Source organism: Podarcis gaigeae (assembly GCF_964106915.1).
Source record: "Podarcis gaigeae genome assembly, chromosome: 2".
Lineage (NCBI taxonomy): Eukaryota > Metazoa > Chordata > Lepidosauria > Squamata > Lacertidae > Podarcis > Podarcis gaigeae.
Window position 1 is genome coordinate 32,229,893 of NC_139679.1, and position 12,520 is coordinate 32,242,412.

At 41.1% G+C, this 12,520-nt stretch overlaps 2 protein-coding genes across 3 annotated transcripts in view; one reads left to right on the forward strand and one right to left on the reverse strand.

Moving 5' to 3' along the window:
• The window catches only part of LOC310839171 (autocrine proliferation repressor protein A-like), a 33,106-nt gene extending 29,543 nt beyond the window's left edge, over positions 1-3,563 (forward strand). For both annotated transcript variants that reach the window (XM_083727622.1, XM_083727621.1), the window contains 4 exons: positions 528-616; positions 1,047-1,125; positions 2,056-2,121; positions 3,009-3,563. In XM_083727622.1, coding sequence (XP_083583748.1) covers positions 528-616; positions 1,047-1,125; positions 2,056-2,121; positions 3,009-3,128 — 354 coding nt within the window. In that variant the 3' untranslated portion in view covers positions 3,129-3,563. The remainder of the gene's footprint in view (positions 1-527; positions 617-1,046; positions 1,126-2,055; positions 2,122-3,008) is intronic.
• The window catches only part of LOC310839179 (autocrine proliferation repressor protein A-like), a 223,622-nt gene that overhangs the window by 157,248 nt on the left and 53,854 nt on the right, over positions 1-12,520 (reverse strand). The gene's annotated exons all lie outside the window — the stretch shown is intronic.

Consider the following 12,520-nt stretch of genomic DNA (forward strand, 5'->3'; position numbering starts at 1 on the left):
GCTGATACTTAACACCTGGACAGTCGGCTGAGCAGGTCACTTAAGCACAATCTTCCCCACCACCATATTGTATTTCTATTTAAAATATAGTAATATATTTTTTAGGCCAGGTGAGAATAGTACAGATAAGCATTGGTGCTTTTGTGTGATGTGTCCAATTATTTTTTTCTTAGTTTGCAAGGAGTAAACACTTCACATGTAGCTGCAGCTACTCCTGACCCTGATGAGTATACCTGCATATACACACATGTGTCTCATTCCGACATTACATTTTTAGTTGTATGCTAAAAAGAAAAATTCGCCGTATACCTAAAAATGTCATGTGAATATGTCATTAGCATGAAAGCACAAGCAAAAATTAAAGGTTCTCAGTTTCCTTTATGCATTTGGCAACTTATATGGGTTGACCTTACATAGGGTGTTGCATGACACAGCCAGTTAAAGCAGTAGCTGCTGGAGAGGGTAATGGGAATGGCTCATAGCTGGAGGGAGATTTGATTTTTCTGCGCTATTCTCTCTCTTTCTAGACAAATGCCACAGGTATTATCTATCTCTACACAGATCAGGAGCCTTCAGAAACTAAATGTTTCTTTGCTTGCACATGGCTCACCAAAAGGTAGGATTCTTTCCAAAATATTTTATATAAATGAAGTTGTTTCTTTCTTAAAGCTTACCAATTTTTTATCAGTGAGCATCTCAGCAAACTATTAGGTCCCACCTGCACTGTACATTTAAAACAGTATCAGTGAATTTAGAAATTATATAGAGTGGTACCTTGGGTTACATATGCTTCAGGTTACAGACTCCGCTAACCCAGAAATAGTACCTCGGGTTAAGAACTTTGCTTCAGGATGAGAATAGAAATTGTGCTCCGGGGGTGTGGCAGCGGCGGGAGGCCCCATTAGCTAAAGTGGTGCTTCAGGTTAAGAACAGTTTCAGGTTAAAAACGGACCTCCAGAACCACTGTATTATTGGTGGTAGTTTTCTCCACAAATCAGTTTATTCTGTGCTCATGTCAAATCTCTTCTTTCCCTTCTCATTCTCAGGCGTGACTTCAGGGTATTAAGGTGTTCCTTCCCTTTTTTGAGTCTTATGTTTTGGAAACCTTGCAAGGTTGATAAAGTGGTAAGAGGATTAGAATTTCCTTAGTTTCTTCACAAAGCTGAGGATGTCAAGCGTCCTAAAGACACAAACACAAAAGCCATTCTTGGGAAAGAAATGTCTTCCTTTAAAGCTGGACTTCTGTTGCAGATATTGAATTTGTTCAATATTTGCAGATTCATTCAATTAATGTCTCTGAGCTCCTTTAGGAGGAAGGGTAGAACATTAAGTGAAGGAATCTGTAAGATATCAATCAAACAAATAAATATAATGGGATTCCTTCACTCTCTGAATTACCCAAAACATTCCCCTACACCTAGCAGAAGAACATTGTCTTTATGTTGCAGTTGTAAAATCACCCATGCTAGGGAGTAGAGCTCCCTAATGTAGTGGGGAGTATGTCTCTACACGCGTAGTAGGGGTGAGGAACCTCTTTCTGACTGAAAGCCACGTTCTCTTCTGCACAACTTTGTGGAGGCCAGGGTCAGAGGCAACAGAGCAATCAATGTGAATTCTACCATTGTGCAGTAGCCTAGTTTCTTCACATTCGCACATCTTTCTCTATCCTCCATCGAAGCAAGCAAGAAGCATTATCAGAATTCAAGGACACATTCCAGTCAGGGGGAAACATTCCAAGTGGGGAGGAATGCTCAGCTGGTGAGGGGTGTGGTTTGGGGTGTGTGTGTCCTGGAGATAATCACAAGGGCCAGCTAGAGACAGCTGATTTATCTAATGCAGGAGTGAGAACCTGCTCTATGTAACATAGCAGGTTGGGGGTAACATCCATTGGAAATACATAGAGCGGTTTAAGGTCACCTGGAAAGAAGAGCAATGTCATCTGTGGCCATCCTCCACCCAGGAACCTCAGCTCACTCTTCTTCAAATTCACACTAATAATTTCTTAAGATTACATACTCACTTCTCAGCACCTTCTTCTGTCTTATCTCTTTGCAGGGAACAGGTGTTTATAAAGCAGAATTGTCAAAGCCATTATTGGGATGGAAGGGTTTCTTTATTGAGGTAAATATAATTTCTAGTCGAGTATTTGACTCATTCTTGCACTGGTTTTTCCTTAGCTTAATAGCAGTGTAGGGGGAGGCAATTTCCATTGGAATTGTGGAAGAGGGAGGGGAGGTTTAAAATGTTCCTTTCTCTGCAACCACCTCCTGCTGCTGCTGCTCAGCTGACTGGGGAACAAGTGAGAATGGTGAAAAGTGAAATGGCGTGCAGAAACAAATAATCTTTATCTGGACTCCCTTGCTCTCTTCCTGCTGCTCTGCTGATAAGTGGGAGGGTTTTTTGTGTGCCATATAAGATTAGACAGCCGATAGAACAGTTGGGAATTACACACAGATTACACACTGAACAAGAGAGAGAAAACATGCATGTTTTTGGAGAGTATACATACAGATGGGAGTATATGCATATTGGCCAGAGAATGTACAACATTCAAGAATGACATGCACATTCCCCAAAGCCTGTTGGGAAGCATAATGGCTAACAATGTACAGAATTCAGATGCTATAGGCAGGTTTCCCAAGCTTTATTAGAGAATATGCATCTTGACCGAGAAATGTGCACAATTTCTTCTTCATAGAAACATGGGCTGCACATTTTCCATGAAGGCTGCTGAATGTGCAAAATGTTGGGTTTTGTGTACATTAACTGTTGAACTTACATTCCCTTTAATACTGTATACATTTATTAACTGAAACTAAGTGCTCCAAGACTGTTGTGCAACTGTATAAATAGGCATGAAGTATTCTGCAATAAGACACTGCTCCTAAAATCTGCAGTAAGATGCATCCATCACTTCTTTGATATCTCTGTGCTACAAACTCCTAATTCTGCTCCATTCAGCTCTCTGCAAAGGAACATACTGAGCAGAATTCCAATTTCTTTTCCAGGTAACTTTCAAAGGACCTGAGAACGATAAGCATGTTTTCACCTCAGAGGTTCAAATCATCCCAGACACTTTTCCATGTGCAGACTGCAGTGGAGAAGGATGCTATGGGAAGCTGGTGTGAAACCCTGCCGAGAAAATGTGGCTCCTGTTGCTGACAGCATCCATGAGGGAAGACATAAGAGGCATTGGAAAACCATGCGGAGAAGTGGGTGGACAGAGAAGGAACCTCATGCAGAGAAACAGACAGGTCCCGCTTAAACTAAAATACAATAGGTGCAGGAGTGTCACTCAGGATCAGGGGACCTAACCAAGGAGCAGATGCTGTGGCAGTGGGGAATGGGGAATGGGGAATGGGTAGGGTGGATGTGTGAAGAATATCAGACATGAGAGGAAGGGGCTGGTTATATAGAATGATGAACAAGTAAATATGACACAGGAAAGTGTGCCTTTTTGATTCCCAGTGCCCTGGATCATAATAAAGAATATAGCTGTGTTTTATAAGTCTTCAATGAACCGCTTTGCTAGTTTTTGATCGTTTTATGCAGACAGTACAATTCCTTATTGTAGGGATATCGCCGAGTGGACGGTGGGGTCTGGAGGGAGCACACTTTCCACCAGCAGGCAGCCACAGTCTGCCTGCACGCGTGACCCTGGGGTGCAGGGAAAATCCCCTCCCTCAGACAAGTCATGGCTGTCTAGAACATTGTCCCCTGTGTCTGACCTTTTGCGGTCTCAGCAGTCAGCAGTGTCCTATCTGTAACCTTTTGTCTCTGAGACCCTTTGTCTCCATTTGTCATACACTGTGCAAGGGGAAAATGACGCTGTGGAACAGGTGCCAAAATAGCTTTGTACCACCCCACGATTTCGGGAAGGAAGATGTGTAAAGGTCACAGCCCAAAAATGTATTTGCCTGGCTTGCATATTTGTCTCAATAAAAAGAGGCTCCACAGGAATGGCAGCAGCTCACTTCAGACCACCTGTGCGCAGCTCACATGATGATCAACACCTGTCTTGGGCCTTCACTTCACTTATCTTACGTTTAAGACAGTTTAACCTCATAATGGGATTAAATATTCTCTAATCTAAGTAATTAATTACAACTGTCATGTAAAGTGATTGAGTTCAAATTCTGCGCAAGGTACAGACCAACTGAGTTGCTTCTTTGCCTAGCTATTACCTGTTACCTTTAGGTTCCTCTCTGCAAAATGGGGTGTAATAATAAAACAAATATGCCACTGTACCACCTGCAGGGGTTTTCATTGTCTAATCCTGTCTTCATATTTTTCTGCATTACCAAATATATCTTGTTTCCGGCATTCATGCATTGGATGACATGTCCTTGTGTTTTGAAGGTATATGTCTATTAAAAAGGATAAATTCATGTAATTCTCCTGGTTCAATATGAGATTCCCAAATGGGTGAAAGTTACTTTGAGTCCCAGGAACCCAGGAAAACATTGGCAAAATCAAACACTTTGCTTTTCTTATGCGTAAGTAATTGCTAGCCCAAACAATCAGAATTAAGCATACGAAACGTTTGCCATCCAGGTCACCATCCCACAACATGCACTCTCCCACTGATTGCCCAAGCAATGGGTTGGACCAGAATTAACACCCTTTCTGTCCCAGACCTCTTTTCCCTTCCTCAGCTGATTAACTCTTCCTTCTCCTCCAATCCCAATGCTGACTGACATCTAGTTTTTTCTTAAGGTTAATTGCTGAGGGGGTGGGGATTTTGATCAGATTTGGGAAGGAAATGTTTAGGTCTCCTCTCCCTACAGTCACCTCTGTGCTGCTCAGCTGACTGGCTGAGAGTTGGGGGTAGGAAGACAGACTGCAGAAAACAAGTTAATCTTGATCTGGAACCACATCCCTTCTTTCCATATCCATCAGGTTGTGGCCCAGGTGATATTAAACAAGCAGACCAGGGGTGCAAATTGCACTAGACTTAGGAAACATGGTTATGTTTTTGGAGGCTATGCATACTGACTGGAGATGTCAGTTGAGATGTACATGCCCAAAGGCCTGTTGGAGATTCCATATATTGACCAGGAATGTGCATGGTCAGTTTATGTGCACATTCTCCATGATGCCTAGTGAATGTCCACAATGATTAGTTATTAAACACATTAGATGCTCACCCTCCCCCGAATATATGCATAATATAATATATAATAAATCTGTAAAAGAGTTGAATTGTGTCAGGAACTGGCTGGTTTGAAGAGGAGTGCTGGGAGACTCCATCCAAGGAACCCCCAGGAAGGCAGTGGAGGAGGAAGGCTCAGAGCCAGGAGAAGAGTGGTGGGACTCGGAAAACTGGTCAGAGGAGGGGGGAGAATGGGGGGGAGCAACAGGCTTGTGTGCAAGAGAAGAGCCAGAGTCAGCAAGCCCTTCAAGGGCAGGACAGGGGGCAGAGGGAAACACTTTAGGCCCCAGATCTGAAAGAGAGGAGGAGGAGGGAACAGAAGCTGAAACAGCTTCGCAGGAGCTGCCCAGACCCACTATATTAAGCTCCCCTGCCACTTTGACCCCAAGGTCACAAAGGACTTTGCATGTAGTTGAACAAAAACCTCAGAAAACACAATGGGGGGCTCCTTCCTGCTGGAGTTTACGCCTGCTTGGGAGACATCCGCAGAGGAGGAGGGTTAGTGAAAAGCAGGAGGGGCCAAGAGCCAATCTTGGCAACCGAGCTTGCATGCTCTCTGCTTGTATGCTATTTTCTTGAATAAAAAGCTGACTTTACTTTGAATCAATGACCCAGCCCTGCCAGATTGGCCCACAAATGCTACATTAAGTGTCCTTTCATATTCTTCAAAGCAGCCTTGTTGACCTTGCGTTGGCTATAGCCTGATAGAACTTATGTTTCATACATTCGCTGGAAGTAGAATTGCTATGGAAGCAGATCCCTGAAACTCTTTGCTGCTTCTGCTATCCTCATGTGAGGGAAGTGGTGCAGCTGGGACTGGACCTCAGGGCTCAAGTCCAGGATCCCACCACAGCCCGGCCTCCCTTCAAATGAGCACCCAGAGAGTAGCAGATGATGGGGGCAGCAGGAAATAAGGTCCAGCAAAAAAACCTAGGCCAGCATGGGCATGTTGGTTTGCACTGGGGCTGACACTGGTTGTGTTATGGTTGTCATATGGAACCATGTATTGAAACAATATATGGATAGGAAAGCACAGATCTTTCAGTTAATAAGGAAGTAGGGTGGACTTTGTGTAACCATGGCCTTAGCTCCTGAACAAATGGCAAATCCACCAGAATGAGGGACAGGAGTAAGTAAGGTGCCAGCTGTCCCTTAAATGGGATTGTCTAGTTTTTCTTTATATATATATATATATATATATATATATATATATGCAGGTTTTGGTGTCCTCGGGTGTCTTCCCGTGTAAAAGTTGGGGTGTCTAGGCGACGTTTCGACGAGGTCTCACTCGTCATCTTCAGGCTGGTGCTTTCGGCTTCTTGTTGAACAAGAAGCCGAAAGCACCAGCCTGAAGATGACGAGTGAGACCTCGTCGAAACGTCACCTAGACACCCCAACTTTTACACGGGAAGACACCCGAGGACACCAAAACCTGCATTCCTGTACCCGTGAAAATCTACGAAAGCAAATATATATATATATATATATATTTATTCTTGAGTGTTTTCAACATAAAATACAATAAAAGCCAAGCTAATCTAATAAAGTAAGAATAGGAGAGAGAGGGGGAGGGAGGGAGAGAGAGAGAGAGATAAAGAAAAGGAAGAAGAAAGAAAAAGAAAAATAAGCACAATGTCCTCTATCATAATTATATCTTAACCTTTTCCCCACACACAGAAGAGTGAACTTTTCCCTCTCTTCCCCCAGTCTCCCACCCTGGGAGATCCTCTCTACCCTGCCTCTCACACAAGGCCATTCATCTCCCATCCATCACCTTCCTGTGTGTATCTTCATTAGTGAATTTGTTGTACTACTTCTATTTTGGCCTGTTCTGCTTGACATTTAGCTTCCCTGTCTGACATTTCTTTTTCCACTTGTATTTTGGCCAACTGAATCTGTTGTGCTACTTGAAGCCTGGCTTGTTCTGCTTGAAGCCTGCCTTTTTCTTTCTCTGTTTCTATTTTCGCCATTTCAAGTTTTATTTTCATCTATTTCACCTCCTGACTAGAACTGCCCTCCAAAGTTGCTCCCTCAGTCTGAGCTTCTCCCTGGCTGTCTCCTCTCATTTAAGGAGTTCTAGATGGGAGTGCCATTGCCTGACAGGAATCTTTCCCTCAGAAAATATAAAACTTTATTGTAGTGCTTTATTTTACTTGTGGGTTTTATTTCATATCACTATGCTAGCTCCAATTGCAGCAAACCCCTCTCTTTTAACTACCAAGAGTTTATCTTATTGTTTTTGTGTGAGAAATATCTTTGACACCTGAAGGCTCATGGAAGTTGAACAGATAAGGATTTATTTTGCAGAACAAAGTTGCTCAAACCAAAGATGTGTCAGGAGATAAAATTCTTTAAGGAAACAGTTAACTTATTTATAATTATATTAAATCTAGTGGATGTTACAGGTTTCTAAACAAGGTAGTAAATGCACAGCTTATTTTCACGTCAGTTGCTTATTTTCAGTTATTACTCTTCAGTTAGATGTTACAGGTTTCTCGACAAGATGGTAAATGCTCTGCTTATTGTGATTTATTTCACTTCAGCCCCTTAACTTTTTATCATGGTGTTATAGTACATTGGTTCTTAAATAAGGTGGAACTTTCTGTCAGTTTCCCAGTCTTCTATAAATCACACTCCTGAGGTACTTCTAGAAGTGTAACAGATCCAGGGGATCACCACACCCTTCCTAACTGGTTTTGGATTCTTCTCTTTCAGGAAGATCTCTCCCCTCCTGACTGAAGTGTGACCCAAGTAGACACAGCTCTTCTTCTTGCTCAAACTCAGCCTCCCAGTTTTCTTTTGTCTGAATACTCTCACAAGACACCAAACACTGTTTTTCAGTCTAAGCCTTTCTCTAGCTGTAGATATTTTCCTCAGAGTAGATTTTACACACACAGGTCAGGAGCTATACTCCTCTCCTACTTAATTTCAGAACCAACTTTCTCCTCAGCCCTCAGAACACTCCCATTCTTCGACTGCTTTTCTTTTTCCCTCCCAAAGCCTCCCAGAGTGAAGCTACCTGTTCTTCTAGTATTACCTAGACAGTGGGAAACTGCTTTAGCTTCTGTAATAATAGTGTCCGTAGATTTTAAATTACAGCTTAAGCAACAGAATTATACAACAGAAAAATATTATTTAGAATTTATTGGACTCCATTAGACTTGTACAGTGGTACCTCGGGTTACATACGCTTCAGGTTACATACGCTTCAAGTTACAGATGCTTCAGGTTACAGACTCCACTAACCCAGAAATAATACTTCAGGTTAAGAACTTTGCTTCAGGATGAGAACAGAAATTGTGCTCCAGCGGCGCGGCGGCAGCGGGAGGCCCCATTAGCTAAAGTGGTGCTTCAGGTTAAGAACAGTTTCAGGTTAAGAACGGACCTCCGGAACAAATTAAGTACTTAACCTGAGTGCTGAGTGCTGAGCACTGTCGCAGATGTACCACTTAACCTGAGGTACCAGTGTATATAAAAAAGGACTGTCTAATGTAGCTCTGTGTTGGAGATGTAATAAGGATAATGCCTCGTTGAAATGTATGTTATTGCAGTTGCCTATACTCACTAGGTTTTGGGAGAAAGTGTTAGACTGTATAAATATGACTGTGCGGAAAAAGTTAATATTCTCAAAGGAAATTTTTCTTTTTAATTATACCTATTGTATGCAAGCTGACAACTGGACAACAAAAATGGATTTTATGTGCCTTAACTGTGGCCAAAAGACTGGAACTAATGAATGTAAAGAAGAAAGCTATGGTCCCCTCTAATCAATGGATTGATGTCATGACAACACTTGCGATGGCTTATAGATGCAGACTTCATTTGCATAAATATATTGACTTTTGCAATGAGTATACAGAATAAAGTAGGTTATTAATATATGTATTAGGACAATAATAATACTCATATAGCTGTATGATAATGTATGGTACTGTAACTGCTTATATTTAGTGTATTATATTATATATTTTGCCTTTTTTCACTGCCAATACTATATAGATACACGAGCTAGGTTCATCTTGCCTATACTACATAAATTTCCAGGTCATACAGAACAACTTTATACCTCCCTGCTACTTCAAGATGAAAACCCAGATGTGACATACTAAGTTGCTAGATTTTGCACTGCCTGATGGATATTCGTCGAAGGATGGTTTGCGCCACAAACTGGGTCCAAAATGCAAGACCTGTGTTCTTTCACTCTTCCTCCCTTATAGTTGCTTTTAACTGTTGGCCTTGTTTTTATCTTTTATGTGTGATATAATCACCTTTTAAGTACTAGTTTTTATCCCTTACCTGTTTTAAGTCTTATGTGTTCAGTTTATCCATATGTTTTATCTTATGCTGGTCTGTGACTGAAATAAATTTTGATACTGATATTATATCTTTTTTCTTATAATATTTTTATATTGTATATTTTTAGTTGTACTTTCCCCCCTTTCCTATTTTCACTCTATTTTCTATAATTGAAATTTTATTATTAAAATATTAATAACAGAAAAAGAATGTTTTGGTTTGCTTATTGTTTTAGAAAGTGCAAATTAGGTAGATTTGCCCATAAATGTGTACTGAACCAAATTTCTCCCATCCCTAATAAAAACAGAACTGATTGGACAGGATGAATCCTGCAGTTCAACAACAGCCTAAGTTGCTGACTGTGCAATATTGAGGAATGTGGGGATGTTTTGCCTCATCTAATATATGGATATGTAAAGCACAAACAACCTCAGGGGTATTTCACTGTACAGTAGTTTCCTCCTCTCCCACTGTTACATTATAATCTGAGGAATATCATGCAACACAGAAACTTCTACACTAATCTGAACCTTGGCATACTTCCCAACTCCATTATGCAAGAGGAACCTACTCCTGAAAGGAAACTTTTCAGCTGCAAGACAGGGAAGAATATCTGCCCTAAATATTCCTGTGCAGAGTCACACTGAGTTTGACTACATGATTCAGAGCCCTGTTTGTCAAATGATCCTTTCAAAATTCTGGGAAAGCTTAGTGTGACATTCATGGAGGGAACTATACTAAAGCAAAGTTTTGCGTGCACTGCCAAGGCTTTTTCCTATGCACAATTCATTGCTGTTGTTTTTCAGAATTTCTGTAACAACACAAGTAACAAACATAAACAGCAAAAGTTAAAAAAGAAAAAAAAGCATCACATCATTTCATAATACCATTAAGAAGATTATACACAAGCAATCAAAGTGAAGTGGAATAAAAAACAAGTGAAGAAAGGAGAAAAGGGTCTTTTTCCAGGACAAATCCTCATTTTCATTATAAGAGTTGCCATAGCGATCCATAGTTAAATGTGTCCTCTTTATTTGCTCTTCAGAATATGGCAACCCTAGAGAGGGGATAGACTCTGGCAGAGTCCACATAGTGAAGAGATCACACAATAGTCCTGGATGTAAGTTTCAGACCTCACAGCATACTTGTGTGTGCGTGCGTGCATGCACTCCTGAAGAAAGCAAATATTTCATATGAAGCAAGGGAAGAGAGAGATATTCTGTTCAATTAGGCCATTCAATCTGTACATTCAATGTTACCCCACAGAAGTGGCTGGATGGTGAGAGCAGCAGTTTGAATACGGAGATGGAGGGAACCCCAATGCCATATGCAAACAACAGCAATGCGTGAGGAGGCTGTTGAAGGGGGTGACTCGCTCTGTGGAAATATAGGGAGCATTATGTATATGCTTCTCTGTGTGGTTGGCTGTGACATGGATAAAAGGCCACTGCTGTTTCCTAGTCTCTGGAACTCAGAAACTATGGCTTACACTTACTCTGCATTCACTTTTCCAGTTTCCAGTGCTTTTATCCACAATGCATATCCACTTTTATCAAATACTACTGTTCAATGCACTGTCTTTCAAACCAGCTTCACATCGAATGGAGTCTTTAAACCACTCCTACTTCATCTCTCACCAAGGTGTGAACACCTTTGCATAGGGTAAAAGTATCTCCACCCTGTGAACGCCCCCCCCCCAACAAAAACAGAAACCAATCTGACCCTAATGTACAGTACCTGTTCTGATGTAAACTGCTAGGGTGGGAAAGAGCTGCGAAACAAACAAAAAACAAAAAACCTCATTGTGCTCTAAGGCGGTAATGGGAGCACACCCTACATTAGAGACAGTCAATTACTAGATCCTTATCAATGACAATAAGGTACAGCCATCCTCTGCTCTTAAAAATATATACAGTGTTGAAACCAAGGGCCAGAACGTCTTGTCTTTTCTCAGCTATATATGGAAAGTGGACAAAGATAACACAACAGCTGAGAACAGTTGACCTCTTGAATGTCATCTCAGATTATGCATATCCTGATTTTGCTGAGGGACAACACTCTTTCTTGCTATTCTAAAAACCACAGTACTTCCAGTTCTGATAATCTAAAATAGTTACCCAATATTCTAACAAAAGCTGCAAATTATATCATTTTCACATAGTTCATGTTCCATGTCTAGGCATAAGCAAATTTGTTCCTTGTTCTTATATATATATCTCAAGATGCTGTTTCCTTCTCTGAAACTGTCACTTCTTTGTACTGATCTTACACTTCTTTTAAGTATGAGATGTCAGCTCCTAATGTCAGCTCAGTACTTTTCCACAGGCAAGACAAGTACCCTATAGCCCATATGCTTGGCTATGCAGTTTTGGAGATCTTCCTAGGCAGCATTTTGGCCCTTCTCAGCAAACTTCGGGATGTACTTCTTTTTCTCCAGCAACCCTAAATATGTTGTTTGGCTAAGCTAATTTGGAATACATACTTTTACAAGCAATTTAAAGCAGCTAATCAATCAATTCACTACTGAAAAGTTTGAAATAAATGAATCCTCCTGAACAATCCAATCAGAATAATTTCATAGGTGCATTAACTTTATCTGAGATTCTGACCCCTACATTAAATTTTGTGAGCTGCAGCTGCCAAGGGAATCCTCGCACAATTCAATGCAAAAGGAAGAAAGGATGTTTAGTGTAGGTCGTGTGTATACAATTTCAGGGTCACAAACAAGTTATCTATGTCCATTCTATGCTACAGTAAGGAATTTCAGACAACCCTTTCCCATATAACTTGTGTAAATGATGTCTCAGGGGGCCTGCTCCATTCATGCATTCAGATCCCATCAGAAGGATTGGACTATATAAACATTTCTGTGCCTTTAGCTGTAGCTCAGCATTTCACTAACAACAGCTACAGGAGGATAATGGAGCAAGTGGTGGTTGCATCAGGGGATGGCAAACTTTTGGTATGCTTGATCCTGTTCTGGTTAGCAAATGGCCATGTATAAGAAATTCAAAGTGTTCTGTTTTTGACCGCATCCTTAAAGCACATTGAGAGTCAACATGCTTTTCACCA